Genomic DNA, 13,696 nt, shown 5'->3' on the forward strand with positions numbered 1-13,696 from the left:
TCTTTCTTTCAAGTGTTTTTGATCTTTTTTGGTGTTTTCTTGTTAATTTTGCTCGAAAGAAATGGTCTCCTATTTATAGGCCTCAATGCCAGACCGCTGAGCTGCTTAGCTGGACTGCTAAGCAGCTGACCAAACCCTTCAGCATGGGTTTGGTCCCTTGACCAAGTAGCTTAGTCAGCATGACTCATCAAAGCTAGTTGTGGGCTATGAGACCAGCTATTGTGAGCTACTTTTGAAAAGCCTATGGTTGGCTACTTGAAGTGAGGTCATGGATGACTTCATGGTTTGCTTGATGGTTAAGTCAAGTATGATGCACACCGCTCAACGCACCAGCTTCACCGCTAAGCTGCTTGTTCAGCAGCTTCTGACTGTGCTGACTGAGATGTGGCTTGGTGGTTGCTGCTCTGGTCAGGAGTCTGGTTCTCCGCTGAGTTGCCTGGTTGGACCGTTGAGCAGCTTGTTCAGCAGCTTAGTCTTGTGCCAAGCTCGTGTCTGACCGTGTCAAGCAGATTTCTGATCGCGTCAGGTCTAGTCTGGTGCTAGGCTGAGCGGCTAAGCATGTCCGCTCAGCTGCCTGGTTAAGCAGTTTGGTCTTGGTCAAGCTGGTGGCCATGTCAAGCTGGTGGCCAGGTCAGCTCAGTGGGGCTTGTTCCACGCTTAGCTGTCTGGTTGAGCACCTTGATTTCTTTACTTTTTTGCTTTGTTGACCATGAATCTTTTTTCTTCCTTTCTTCATTTTAATTCCTACAAAATACATAAAAAGGAAATACAAACACAAATATACTAAATTGTGATATTTTATACAAAAAGTATTGTTTTAAGTTGATTTTTCTCAATTATGCTTATGATAAGTGCCATAAAAGTGTATGAATTTTAGGTATATTCGGCACTTATCAACCTTCCAATAGACATAACCTTCGCCACTGCATACGGGAGGGCGGTTAATGGATGCGCCATCACCGCCAAATGAGTTAATAGACCCTATATGTAGTCCCACTCGGATCACGCGGATGCGGTTGAGCTAGTACATCGTACTAGCTCTGATACCACTTGTTAGGTATTAATGGCCTAGGAACACCTAGCAGAGGGGGGTTTGAATAGGTGTAGCGGTTATCAATCACCACTTCTTGCACCAAAACCCAATTTCTGGAAACAGCCCAATTAATTGATTAATACCTAGTCTTAATCGATTAACATATGCACAGAACAAAATGATCAGAAAGGCAGATTGCACAAATGTTTAAAATCAATTGAACAAAGATAAAGCAGATATTTGTAAGCATTGTTAATAATCATATGGCAATGAACAAATATACAAAATATCAGCTATAAACTCAAATTGAAACAGCAAAAAAATAAAGAAGATTCAGGGAGAGAACAGCGTGCACATGTGGATTTTTATCCTGGGTCGTTTGCAGTCTACTGCAAACTACATCCATGCCTCCTCTTCTGGTCTTGAGAGATTTTCTTCTTCACAATATTGAGTAAACGTATGTATACACACACCAATTCAATTACAAGAACATAGAACGCTTCTTTCTTGAAATCTAGGACCCTTAAACCCTTGGTTTGACTCTACCTTTCACTTGAGAAAACCTTTCTCACGAAACAGCCACAGCCAAGATTCTTGTCCTCAAATCAAGACCTCCTAGTATTGGTGAAGAATCTCAATCTCTATGGTGGTATGACACCAAGAGATCAATCCAGAATTACTCAAAAACAGATTAAAACAGATTAAACTAACACTAGCAATGCTTTGCCTATGTTTTGGTGAAGACACGGTTCTATTAAAGCTTGAAGATGACTCAACAATCAGCATGCCTTATGCTCATTTGGTCATATCTAGACTAGGATATAAATAGAGTCATTATTCTAAGTAGTCTGGGATGTGTGGCACAGTAAGTAAGTATATGTGGGGTGAACCTAGGTGTAAGTCTCTCAAACCATCTTAATTGTCATATCATATCTATGAGACATATCATCTAGTTAATTGTATGTTCATGCATCAATCATACATGTTATATGTGCATATTAGACATAATATAATTGTTAGAACATGTATATAAGTTGTGCATAACATATGACAAGTTTACCTTTTAAACCACGTATGTTAATATGCAAGTTAATCGATTAACGTGGTGACTTAATCGATTAACTCAACTGCTTCTCTGTTAAATCAGTGTTTCTATTACAACTGTTTTCTGTTTCATCTTGTTGCACTGGTTAATCGATTAACGGGTAGCCTTAATCGATTAACATGTCTGTTATTTATTATAACTGCTTTCTATTTTAACTGTTTAACTGTTTTACAACGAATCCAACTGCCAAAACTGCTTACTATAAATAGAGGCAACTTCCAGAAAACTGTAGCATTGCATTCCGTTGTATAGAACTGATTTTAGAGAGCATATTACGTGTTTGTTTTCACTGTTTTTGCAAGAGAGTTGCATGTGTGAGAAGATATCATGCTGAATTGATTTCTGATTTTGCATATTGCTTTACACTTTCATGCATTATTTATAAAGATTGACAAAGAGATTCTTTGATTACTGTTTTTGATTAACTCACATGTTCTTGATGGCTTGAGTGATTAGTGAGTGGGTTAGTCTTAAGGTCCTTTACTTGTAATATTTCAAGCATTATTGTGCTTATAATACATTGTTGTTTTAATCTGTTTTTGTGTAATTCTGGATTGATCTCTTGTGTCGTACCACCACAGAGACTGGGATTCTTCACCAAGACTAGGAGGTCTTGATTTGAGGACAAGAATCTTGGTAGGGGTTGTTTCGTGAGAAAGGTTTTCTCAGACGAAAGGTAGAGTCAAACCAAGGGTTTAGGGGTCCTAGATTTCAAGAAAGAAGCGTCCTATGTTCTTGTAATTGAATTGGTGTGTGCATACATACGTTTCTCAATATTGTGAAGAAGAAAATCTCCCAAGACCAGAAGGGGGGGCTGGATGTAGTTTGTAGTGGACCACAAACGAAACAGGATAAAAATCTACATGTGCACGCTGTTCTCTCCCTGAATCTTCTTTATTTTTCTTACTGCTTCAATTTGAGTTTATAGCTGATATTTTGTATATTTGTTCACTGTCATATGCTTATTAATAGTGCTTAAAAATATATGTTTTATCTTTGTTCAATTGATTTTAAATATCTGTGCAATCTGCCTCTCTGATCATTCTGTTCTGTGCATGTGTTAATCAATTAAGACTAGGTATTAATCGATTAACTGGGTTGTTTCCAGAAATTGGGTTTTGGTGTAAGAAGCGGTGATTGATAACCGCTACACCTATTCAACTCTCTCTTCTAGGTGTTCCTAGGTCACTGATACCTAACATATACATCTTTTATTTTACTTATATATTTTTTTATTCAAAGAATCACCATTTTGATTTTTTTATTTTGCATGTTTCGGAAACACCTTGACTATATCATATCTGAAATAAGGTAAGAATCATAGTTAGTTATTGATACCTTCATTTTTTGTTTCATCGTTAGTTATTCACTCACTTGTGGATTTTATATTTTATTTTCTCTATTCGATGATTTTTAATATATTTGTTGTTTAACCCACTCATTTTGGCTCAACATTTGTGTTTTTTGAAATTTTATTTAAACATCATTACCTTATTTTATTATTTACTTAGAAATTTGTATTATTTGGGTTGTCAACAACACAATATAATATCTTTGTTCTTTGCTTCTTGATTTTTTGGCATCTCCATATATGAAGAAGAATAGTGTCTTTATTTTTCTTTGATTTATATTTTATTTAGATTATTTATGGTTTCCAAATTTTAGGCATTCCTTATTATGGAGATAAATTTGCAAAAATATAGCTAATAAATTTTGATTGTGATAAATAATTGATTTGATTTATATTTTGTTTAAATTATTTATGATTTTCAAATTTTAAGCAAAGCTCATTTTTGGATATAAATTGGTAGAATTATAACATAATATTCAAAACTCATAAAGAAATATAATAGTTGAAATTTTTTGTATCAGTTACATAAATAGTATATAAATTTACGGATCAGTTACAAAATGGAAAAATAATTAACAACATAAACCAATACCTATCAGAAAGAACAACTAAATTAAGGAATATTTGTAACAATTATGGAATATATAATGTAGTAAAGAGTATATAAAGAATTTATAATTATATTTTACAATTGTAATATTATAATAGTAACAATATGAAATATATTTTGTTGAAATTATTTTTGATTTCCAAATTTTAAGCAATTCTCATTATGTATATAAATTGGTAGAATTATAACATATGATTCAAAACTCATGAAGAAATAGAATAATTGAAATATTTTGTATCAGTTAAAAAATTGAAAGAATAAATTAACAACATAAACCAAGACCTAGAACAACTAAATTATGGAATATATAAGAAATTTTTCATAACAATTATGGAATATATAATGTAATTAAGAAATTTATAATTATGTTTTACAATTGCTATATTATAATAGTAACAATATGAAATATAACATAAAATTTTATTATTATAGGAGATTAAGAAGATTAAAAACTACAACAATACATTATCAGAACAATTATGGAATATATTAAAAATCTTCGTAACAATTATGGAATATATAACGAAATGAATGAATATTAACAAATATATAACGATAATTGTGAGTAATAAGGTGATATGATGATTTTGGTGAAAAAGTTTAAGAAATATAATGAATGATGTCGTGAGTTCAAGCCTCACCATAGAAAATTTAAAAAAAAAATAAAAAATAAGTTATAAGGTATTTTGATGGTTAGGATTGGAGTGAAGAAGATTGAGGATTCGAGTATCACCCACAAAAAATATTAACATCCTAACTATTGCCGATAAAAAACTATGATTATGTTTCTATTTAAAAATTATATTTTAAAGAATATTTTGAAAATGGTAAATGGAATATGTAATAATTAAAAATTAAGTAGATCACAAAACATTTTCAATTAATATTATTTAATCATTTTTTAAAACTTAAATAGTAGAAATCTATCTTATTATTCATAGAAAGAATGAAATATTATATTACAATTAAGAAGGAAATTTGTTGTTAGTATGCGTAGCTAAAAAATGATACTTAGTGAATTTATTTCATAAAAATAACAATTTTAATACTAATTATTTAAATAGATCTTGAAACGTTCTCATTTAATATCATTAAAGTGTGTTAATATCAGGAATCTAAACGTATTATTAATAGAATCAATTATGATAATTCCCAAATGCTCTTTTTCCTATAATTAAGGAATTATTAGCATTAATTATGATGATTTAGTTTCTAATTTAAAATTATGTATTAAATTTTTTATAAAACTTTGAAAATATATTTTAAATATATATAGTAATTACACATTTAAATAGATTTTAAAATGTTCTCAATTAATATCATTTAATCATTTTACGTGTCATCTATCATTTCTTGGAGATCATTAAAATATTCTTGTACAAGTTGTATGGATGGAAATATATAATCTAGACAATATTATAATTTTAAAATATTATAATAAACTGTTAGTAATTGTACATAATTGTTTTAACAAAAAATATAATAACATTAGTCTGAATTAGTTAGAGTTATATTATTTATTTTTTATTTACAATTCTCATAACTACGCCATTCAGTATCTAATGATATATATTTTTGTTAATTTTGATAATTCAATAGATGTTATAGTTCAAAGTACTTGTCAAATCTACAAAATCACTAAAAAAGAAAAGTTTTTATAAAAATGACAATACTTGAATCAACTATTGAAATTATTGATCAAATAAATAATGAGTATATTTTGACTTTAATTTCAAGTAAAAATATTTATGATCCAATTCAATCGGTTATTAAGTTGTTCATGCAAGTATTTTTAAACTTAATAATATTAGGCGATGAAAAAGAACACAACAATTCTAATTCTATTGATATGTGTAATGTTAATGATGGTCAAACATTCAACCTTTTAACTCGGTAATTTTTAAACTTATTTACAATTTTTGGTTTTCAAGATCATAAAATTAAGTTCTCTCACACTATGGTATTGTATATATTTAAACTTTGTCAAGTTGAACAATGAGGGACATTGAATTTTGTAGGATATATCAATTTCAAAATAAGAAAATTTTAAGTTCTTTCTTATACTTAAAGAAACAATCCACATGTAATATGTATATTCTTAACCCTACAACAACAAAAATACTACACATGTAAATGCACGTCTAACTTTCTAGTTTTATTAGTAAAACTCTAATATAGTAAATGTAAGAGTTTGTAGCCACAATTTCTATAATCTCATGAAAAAATGTCTATAAAATTTACTTTAATAAATTTAGGACCCACATTTTTACCTACACAAGACCTCGGAAATGTTAAGATCAATATTGATGACGCAATAATGTAAAAAACTCTTACACATTAATTTCGTTACATACATTTTTTCCTCGTAAAAAAATCAAATTAAAGCATGTTTTATTGGAATTATAAAGCATGTTTTATTGAAATTATACGGCCTCTCACCACATCTCTTGTATATGGCATCATCAATTAAATAACTGAATATCCTATGATTACCAACAACCATTTGAATTACTGAATATTTTATCAATTTCCAACAACCATTTGCATTACTGAATATTCTATCAATTTCCAACAACCATTTTCAAGAAGAAGATTAAAAAGTCAAAACTTTGACTCGCATTATGATCCAAAAGTCTTTAAATTCTTATAAACATTGCACCAAGCCTATCAATTACCAACAACCATTTGGATGAAAAATGTTGCAAAGACAATTTTGACTTTTAAGATTACCCAAAAGTCCTTACATTCTTAAAATGAAAATGATATATCCTCTTACTAATCCACATATTCACAAGAAACAAAAAGTGACATATATCATAAGATAATACTTTATTTATAAATAATTGGTTATGATTGTTTAGAAGTAACATGTGTCACTCTTCATATATGTAAGAAGATGTATAAGAGAATTTAGAAATAAGATATCACATTTCTCTTCCTAAAAGTATTTGCACCGAACCAACAACCTTTCCATTCATTTCCTAGACAAGGGTCTTCAACTCTTTATTGGCCCCACCGAAGCTCATTTGGTCTTCATGCCCTCTCTTGTAGCGATTGTTATGATTGTTGGCACCAATCTTCATTTTCTCTTTCACTTCTTCTTCTTTCAACCAAACCCCAAACAATTTCAAACTTACACAACTACCACTTTCACCTTCACCTACCCCATTTTCGTCATTATCAACATCATCAAAACGCACCGTATTGAGGCTGGATCCACACCTACCCTGCTGAATGATACGGTTTATCTGATCAAGTCCCACATCGAAAGAGTTCCTCATAAATGCCACCAGCTCATCACATTGCTTTTTTGCACGTGCTAACTCACAACTCAATTTCTCATTGTCCTTCTTCAATTTCTCATTCTCACATGATAAATCTCTTGTTGTTGCATCCTCCATAGACCCTGTTGAGGTGGACCCCATGTCATCGGCACCGGAATTTGACGGTGGATTATTGTCGCCGCCGCCGCTACCGTCGCTGGATTTTCGGGTCGTTGAAACTGTCAAACGCCGTTTGATTTCGATGAGTAGCTCCTTGTGTCCTCTCTTGAAATGTTCGTTGCTGAATTCCCATTTGTCAGGAACTATCTTTCGGAATCCCTGATATATTCAAGGACAAGAAGTTTTATTTTTTCCCCTAACTATTTTCAGCATAGTTACAATAAAAGTTACTAGTATATTTTTTAATTAGTAGCAGCATAGTAAGGCAGGTTACAAACGAGTATATTAGAGAAAAGAATGTAGGCATACACAATGTAAAGTTTCTACGCTCCGAGTTTATTATCTACCATCTATTTCGATCATAAATTCTTCCAAAATAGTAGCACAAATGAATAGCGGATGATGATGAATAGTATATAATATATTGATTAGGGGCAAGCATGAGATAGATTGGGACAGGTTAAATATATTCATCACTCATCCCTAAATATTGATCGGGTCAATTCTTGAACCTGAACTCGTCCCTAATTAGAATAGGATGCGTGAGGGATGGGTCAAAATAGGGACGAATACAGGTTGAAAAGGACAAAATGACAAACGTATATTTTTTTTTTCAAATCTTTAAGCACGCACAATCAAAATTATCACAGCTCGTATATAAACTCAACTAAAACATGCATCCTACATATATCAGTATATAAATTACAAACTGTAACTTACATCTTTTAAACTAAAAACTATATCAATCATGTGATTGAAAATTATAGAAGACATTGAAAATTTTAAAACAATTTAAATTGTCAAGTGTCAACATAATGGATATTGTAGGTATTTGAGTTCTCTGGACTGAACACAATGAATATTGATAGGTCTTATTCAACTACTTTTGATATATAACTATTAGAGATGAGTCGAGTGACCTAGACATAGACCCGAATCCGTCCTTTTTGACGTCAAGTTTGTCCCTTTTAATGAAGTCTACTTTTTTATTTATTTGAACGGGTCGGACGGGTCTACCAGTCGGACTATGTCTTGCTCACCCCCTAATATTGATTGTGCATAAATCTTCATAATCATGATACGTACATATTACATTCATATTTAAGATATAGAAACGTTAAAAATGATAAATATGATTAATATGTATGTAATGTTACTCGAACGATTTATATTCATTTATTATATTATTCATTATCCGTTTTTATTTATATTTAAAATTCGATAAAATTAAATATAAATAAAAGATGATTTTAATTTAGGGATAGTATAAAATATCTCACACTATTAATGTATAATGATAAATGATCATCATATCAATCACCTACCACCAATTTGAAATCAACTTTTGTGAAGATTTAATTAATAATTTCTCCTAAGTGAGTGTTCATCTATGGCACAGATTTGTCCAACAGAGAAGCCTCCTATTTTAACTACCTTGAAAGTGACAAATAAAAATACCATAAATATATGCAATATGTTTCAAAGAATGGTATTAGTTAATTAAATTAGTTTTAATGTGACCTATGAATTCAAACCAAGCAGCCATACTCTACACCTTCATTTCTTTCTTCCCTCTACAACAATGATAAGATCTTATTGAATGTACCTCTCCTAAAAAAAGGCATGTAAGTTCTTTTCTTTTGAGAAAATGACAACCCAATATTCTATTTTTTCTTGGTCAAAATATTCTTCATATTCATTTAAGTAAACAGGAACTAATTTAGTTTTATGTCAAGGAGATCAATCAAGAATGCTATGAACTTGTTATAACAATTGATAAAGAAATGTTGAAAGAACTAATGGGACTTATACATTGTTTTCATTTATTTAGAGAGTCATGTTAAAAGGCGCCTAGAAAGGTATTTATGATGAGGTCATGACAAGTGTGAAAACACTAGTTGAGATAAAAAAAACATTTATTGCCATATAACTATACCAAAAATCAACATTAAATCCCTATTTATTTGCATTTTGGATATGCTTACTAAACGTATCCAAAACCAGATGCTACAAATCATGATTCTTGCCGTAATATTTTCATAGCTGGATATTTAAGACATGAATTAAAAAATATACTAGAAAAAATGAGGCAAATTTAAAAAAGCACATGACTTCGTGAAGTGTATATTTAGCAAGAGACAAACAAACTATATTATAAAATAAAATAGGAGATCATCATATCATATCACAATCACAAAATTTAAAAGTCATACCTAAATCATACAACATATATGGAAATTGACAAAGATATAAATATATAATTCAAACAGGATGGATAAAATGACAAAATCCATCTTGCATCGTATGAAACTAAATGTTAATTGATAAAATAACAATAATACAATAAACTTTATATAGAAGAAATGAAAAAGTTGCATTTAAAGGGTAAATATACTAGACAATATATAATATTGTAAATGAGTACATTAGAGTAAAAAATAGAATAGCTCATATTAAAAAAATATGGTAGAAATATACATTTTGTTTAAACATGGGTAGAAAATATAGTCAGAAGCTAAAGTAAGAAGATTATATTAAATGAATATTAGTTCATTTCAATAAGAAAAAAGGCAAAAAAAAACTATATTAGAAAAAATTTAGAAATTGATATTTTGTAAATAAACATGATAGAAATTTAAAAATAAATGTACTATAAATATGCTTTATTTATCATAGAATACTATAATCTTATTGGATATATGTAGTTAGGGATGGCAACGGGAACGGGTAGTATCTACCCGCAACCCATTTCAAAATAGGAGAATATTACTCATACCCACCTGTACCCGTATGGGTATCCGTATGTGTGTATTTGCGAGTATTTCTAAGTACATGCGGGTACAACGGATACCAGCGAGTCTCCTATATTATAAATGAGTTTTTAATTTTTTACATCTATTATGTTTCAAATGAGATGAAACTTAATTATTTTTGTACATTTTGATTGAATATATGACAAAAATGCCAAATTTATTAGTATTTTCTATTTGTATGATTTTTTGTTCTTATTTCCTTAACAAAAAGTATATTTTTTTTTGCAAAACATGTGTGTTTCTACACATGTAATAATATTTGTAGTGTGTTTCACCACAAACTCAATAAAATATGTGAACAAAGCAAAAAGAAAAAATATACATAATGAATATTAGAATAATGTACTTTTTAATTAAACATAATATATTAATCATATAAATAATGGGTACCCGCAGACACAGGTACCATAATGTACCCGCCCGTTTGTACTACATATATCTTTAAAAACTTGTTTATATTACCTACGAGTACTCATTTGTAACACGTACCCGTGTCGTATGGGTTTTACCTGCGGGTACTCACAGGTACGAATTTTTTTGCCATTCCTATATGTAATCGACCATAGAAAATTTTAATTAAAATTGGTCGTTGATTTAATATTTAAGTAAATAGAAATTAATTAAGAAAAATAATTCAAAGAAGTCGGCACGATAGAGGCTCAATTACCGCGCCCCCGGATAGGTTCCCGTTTCTAGAAGGAAAGTGGGCAACTACCCTTGCCATTAAACGTACCTAATAATTAACAATAGATTACGTGGTTAATGATTAAAACAATAGATCATACCTACCAACTCCACTATCTAGTGGAACAAAATCAAATTTAAAACGACTCTTATGCACTTTCAACGAAAATTAAATTTTATAATATTAAGAGTATCATATAATATAAATTAAATTTTAAAACTAATTTTTATAATATAAATTTAAAACGACTTTTTATGCCTACCGACACGCTAGTTAAATATAAAAAGTGAATGTTATATTGACAATGTAATTTTTTTTTATAATTTCATTTCATACATATTCTTCTCATTTAAAATTTACCCATTATCAATTAAAAATCATTTTATCTTAAAAAAAGCTACCACTATAAGTCTGTAATGAAATTTATTTATTAAATCAATTAACTAATATTAAAAGAATTAACTTAATAATTACACAAAACTAAAAAATTTCCAACACAACACCACAAATATTTTATCACTTTAACTTAAAAATATTTGCCTATTTAAATCATTTAGCGGGAAACTTTTTTTATTTTCAATAACCATAAATATATTACTCCATATTTTTTATTTATTCTAGATTAAAAGCACTATATAGACTTTTGCCCCTTTGAAAATGGAATTCTTCACCTAACTGATAAGATCGATGAATAGGTCGAATCTGCAGTCTAAGCAACGCGGGCTAATTACCAAACATAATAGGTACATTTTACTTTTTCAGTTATTTTTCCAAAATTTACAATTATTTTAATATTTAAATAGAAACATGTATACATTTTACGTGTAAAATTTTTATATATTTATTATATCATTCATTGTTAAAATTTAATTGAGTGTAATATTTATAACTGCCAATGTAAAGATTTATACACAATCAGTATATATCCACTTGTTTTTGAATTAATTTTTCTGATTACTAAAAATAAATCATATATAATATAATGACATATAAAAGACTCTTACACTGTCAATATATATATTCTTCAATTTGATTATCATTAATTTTTAAATATATATAATATGAATAAATAGACACTTATCATTAACTTTTAAATATATATATAATATAAATTAAATATATATAATATAAATGAAGGTGGGATTACATACTTATTGTCATCTTTATAGCGAAAGTATATAGATATTCCCTTATGTATAAATTCAGAGAATGTGGAATAAAACTTTAAGAAGTAGAATGTGTGGAAAAAACTTTTAAACATGGATCAAATAAGGATGGTTTAACAAAAAGGAAACAAACTGAAAGCAACCACTCATATTACTTTACATTACAACCACTTTTTCTTTATTCGATATATGTCGATGTATAAGCAAATGATCCTAGTTTTGATAGTTCATTATCATATTCCAGTCTCTCACTTAATTTTTTATATTAAAAACTGATCAAATTCTTCAATCCATATGGCAAACAAATGTGTCTAATTTTCACATTGAATTTGAAATGAATTTATAATGCAAAAAACATGAATCGCTATATCTACTGCTCCAAAAATAATGACAATTTGTTGAATTGCAATATCTTAATCCCAGGTGTTTTCACATTACAAAACACAATTCAGATTTGGACAAGCAATTGAACTTTTTCCTATCTATCTAACTCGAAATCAGCATGCTGCAATGATCCAAGCAAAAACCAGTTCAATACATGTATATAGTATAAGAGTTTTTTATGAGATTAATTCATCTCTCGTTCATAAATAAACCATGAATGATGGATTGATAGACAAACTATACACTATACGTATATAAATAAAATAAGTGAAGAAACACTTACATAGGTATTGAGCTGTCGAACAAAGCTGGAAAAATTGTTGTGTTTGAAATACCTAGGAAGTATGTCACTAGCAAAATCAGCATGTTTCCACACAACAAAAGTGTTCCCACTTTCACTCCACGATATCAATTCATCAGTTTCACAGTCATTCACCATCTGATATGTCTTCGTCAAGAACGGTGCAGGCTGCGACATTTTCTTCTCTTCCCGATCTACCCTTCACCTACCTCACAAATTTCCTCTAAAAAACTATTTTTTAATGTAAAATTGATGTAATAATAATAAGGAAAAAGAACAAAAATATAAAATTTTGAAGGAAGATTAAAGAGAAGAACTAAAAAGAAGAAGGGCTGTTAAGAATTCCCAGTCCCAGCAATAGAAGCCAGAGAGGAAGAAGGGAGAGTGAAACAAATTATGAAAAGGGCTTTTTAGGAAATCAAAGTCCATAGGTCCAAATTAGATTTTGGAAATGAATTTTGGTTACAAGTACCATAACTTCTTGAAGAGGAACATGCACATAGAGAAAGGAGAGAGAGTCAAAGTCTAATATGATTCTTCTTCTTCTTCTCGATTCTTTCACGGGACTCTTTATAAATAAATGTACGCAAAGAAAGAAAACAACTACCAAAACAACAAATCGATAATAAAAATGACGTAGGTTCTAGAATTTTTTAGAAGATAAGTTAATTATTTACAACCAGACGAAATAAAGTAACCCACTTTTAGAGATTCTTGGTCCCACCTCTCTGACTTGAGTGAAAAGAGGTTTAATTTCTTAAATTTATATCATTCATTTATACCCGACCATTACATTTCCCCGTAT

At 29.6% G+C, this 13,696-nt stretch overlaps 1 protein-coding gene across 1 annotated transcript; it reads right to left on the bottom strand.

Moving 5' to 3' along the window:
• LOC109350098 (heat shock factor protein HSF24-like) lies at window positions 6,693-13,339 on the bottom strand. Its single transcript, XM_019591234.1, has 3 exons — window positions 12,874-13,339; window positions 7,039-7,701; window positions 6,693-6,849 (listed from the first exon to the last, which is right to left on the bottom strand). The coding sequence occupies exons 1-2, from the start codon at window positions 13,066-13,068 to the stop codon at window positions 7,081-7,083; spliced, it is 816 nt and encodes a 271-aa protein (XP_019446779.1). The 5' UTR covers window positions 13,069-13,339; the 3' UTR covers window positions 6,693-6,849; window positions 7,039-7,080.

Source organism: Lupinus angustifolius, chromosome LG06 (genome assembly GCF_001865875.1).
Source record: "Lupinus angustifolius cultivar Tanjil chromosome LG06, LupAngTanjil_v1.0, whole genome shotgun sequence".
Taxonomy (NCBI): domain Eukaryota; kingdom Viridiplantae; phylum Streptophyta; class Magnoliopsida; order Fabales; family Fabaceae; genus Lupinus; species Lupinus angustifolius.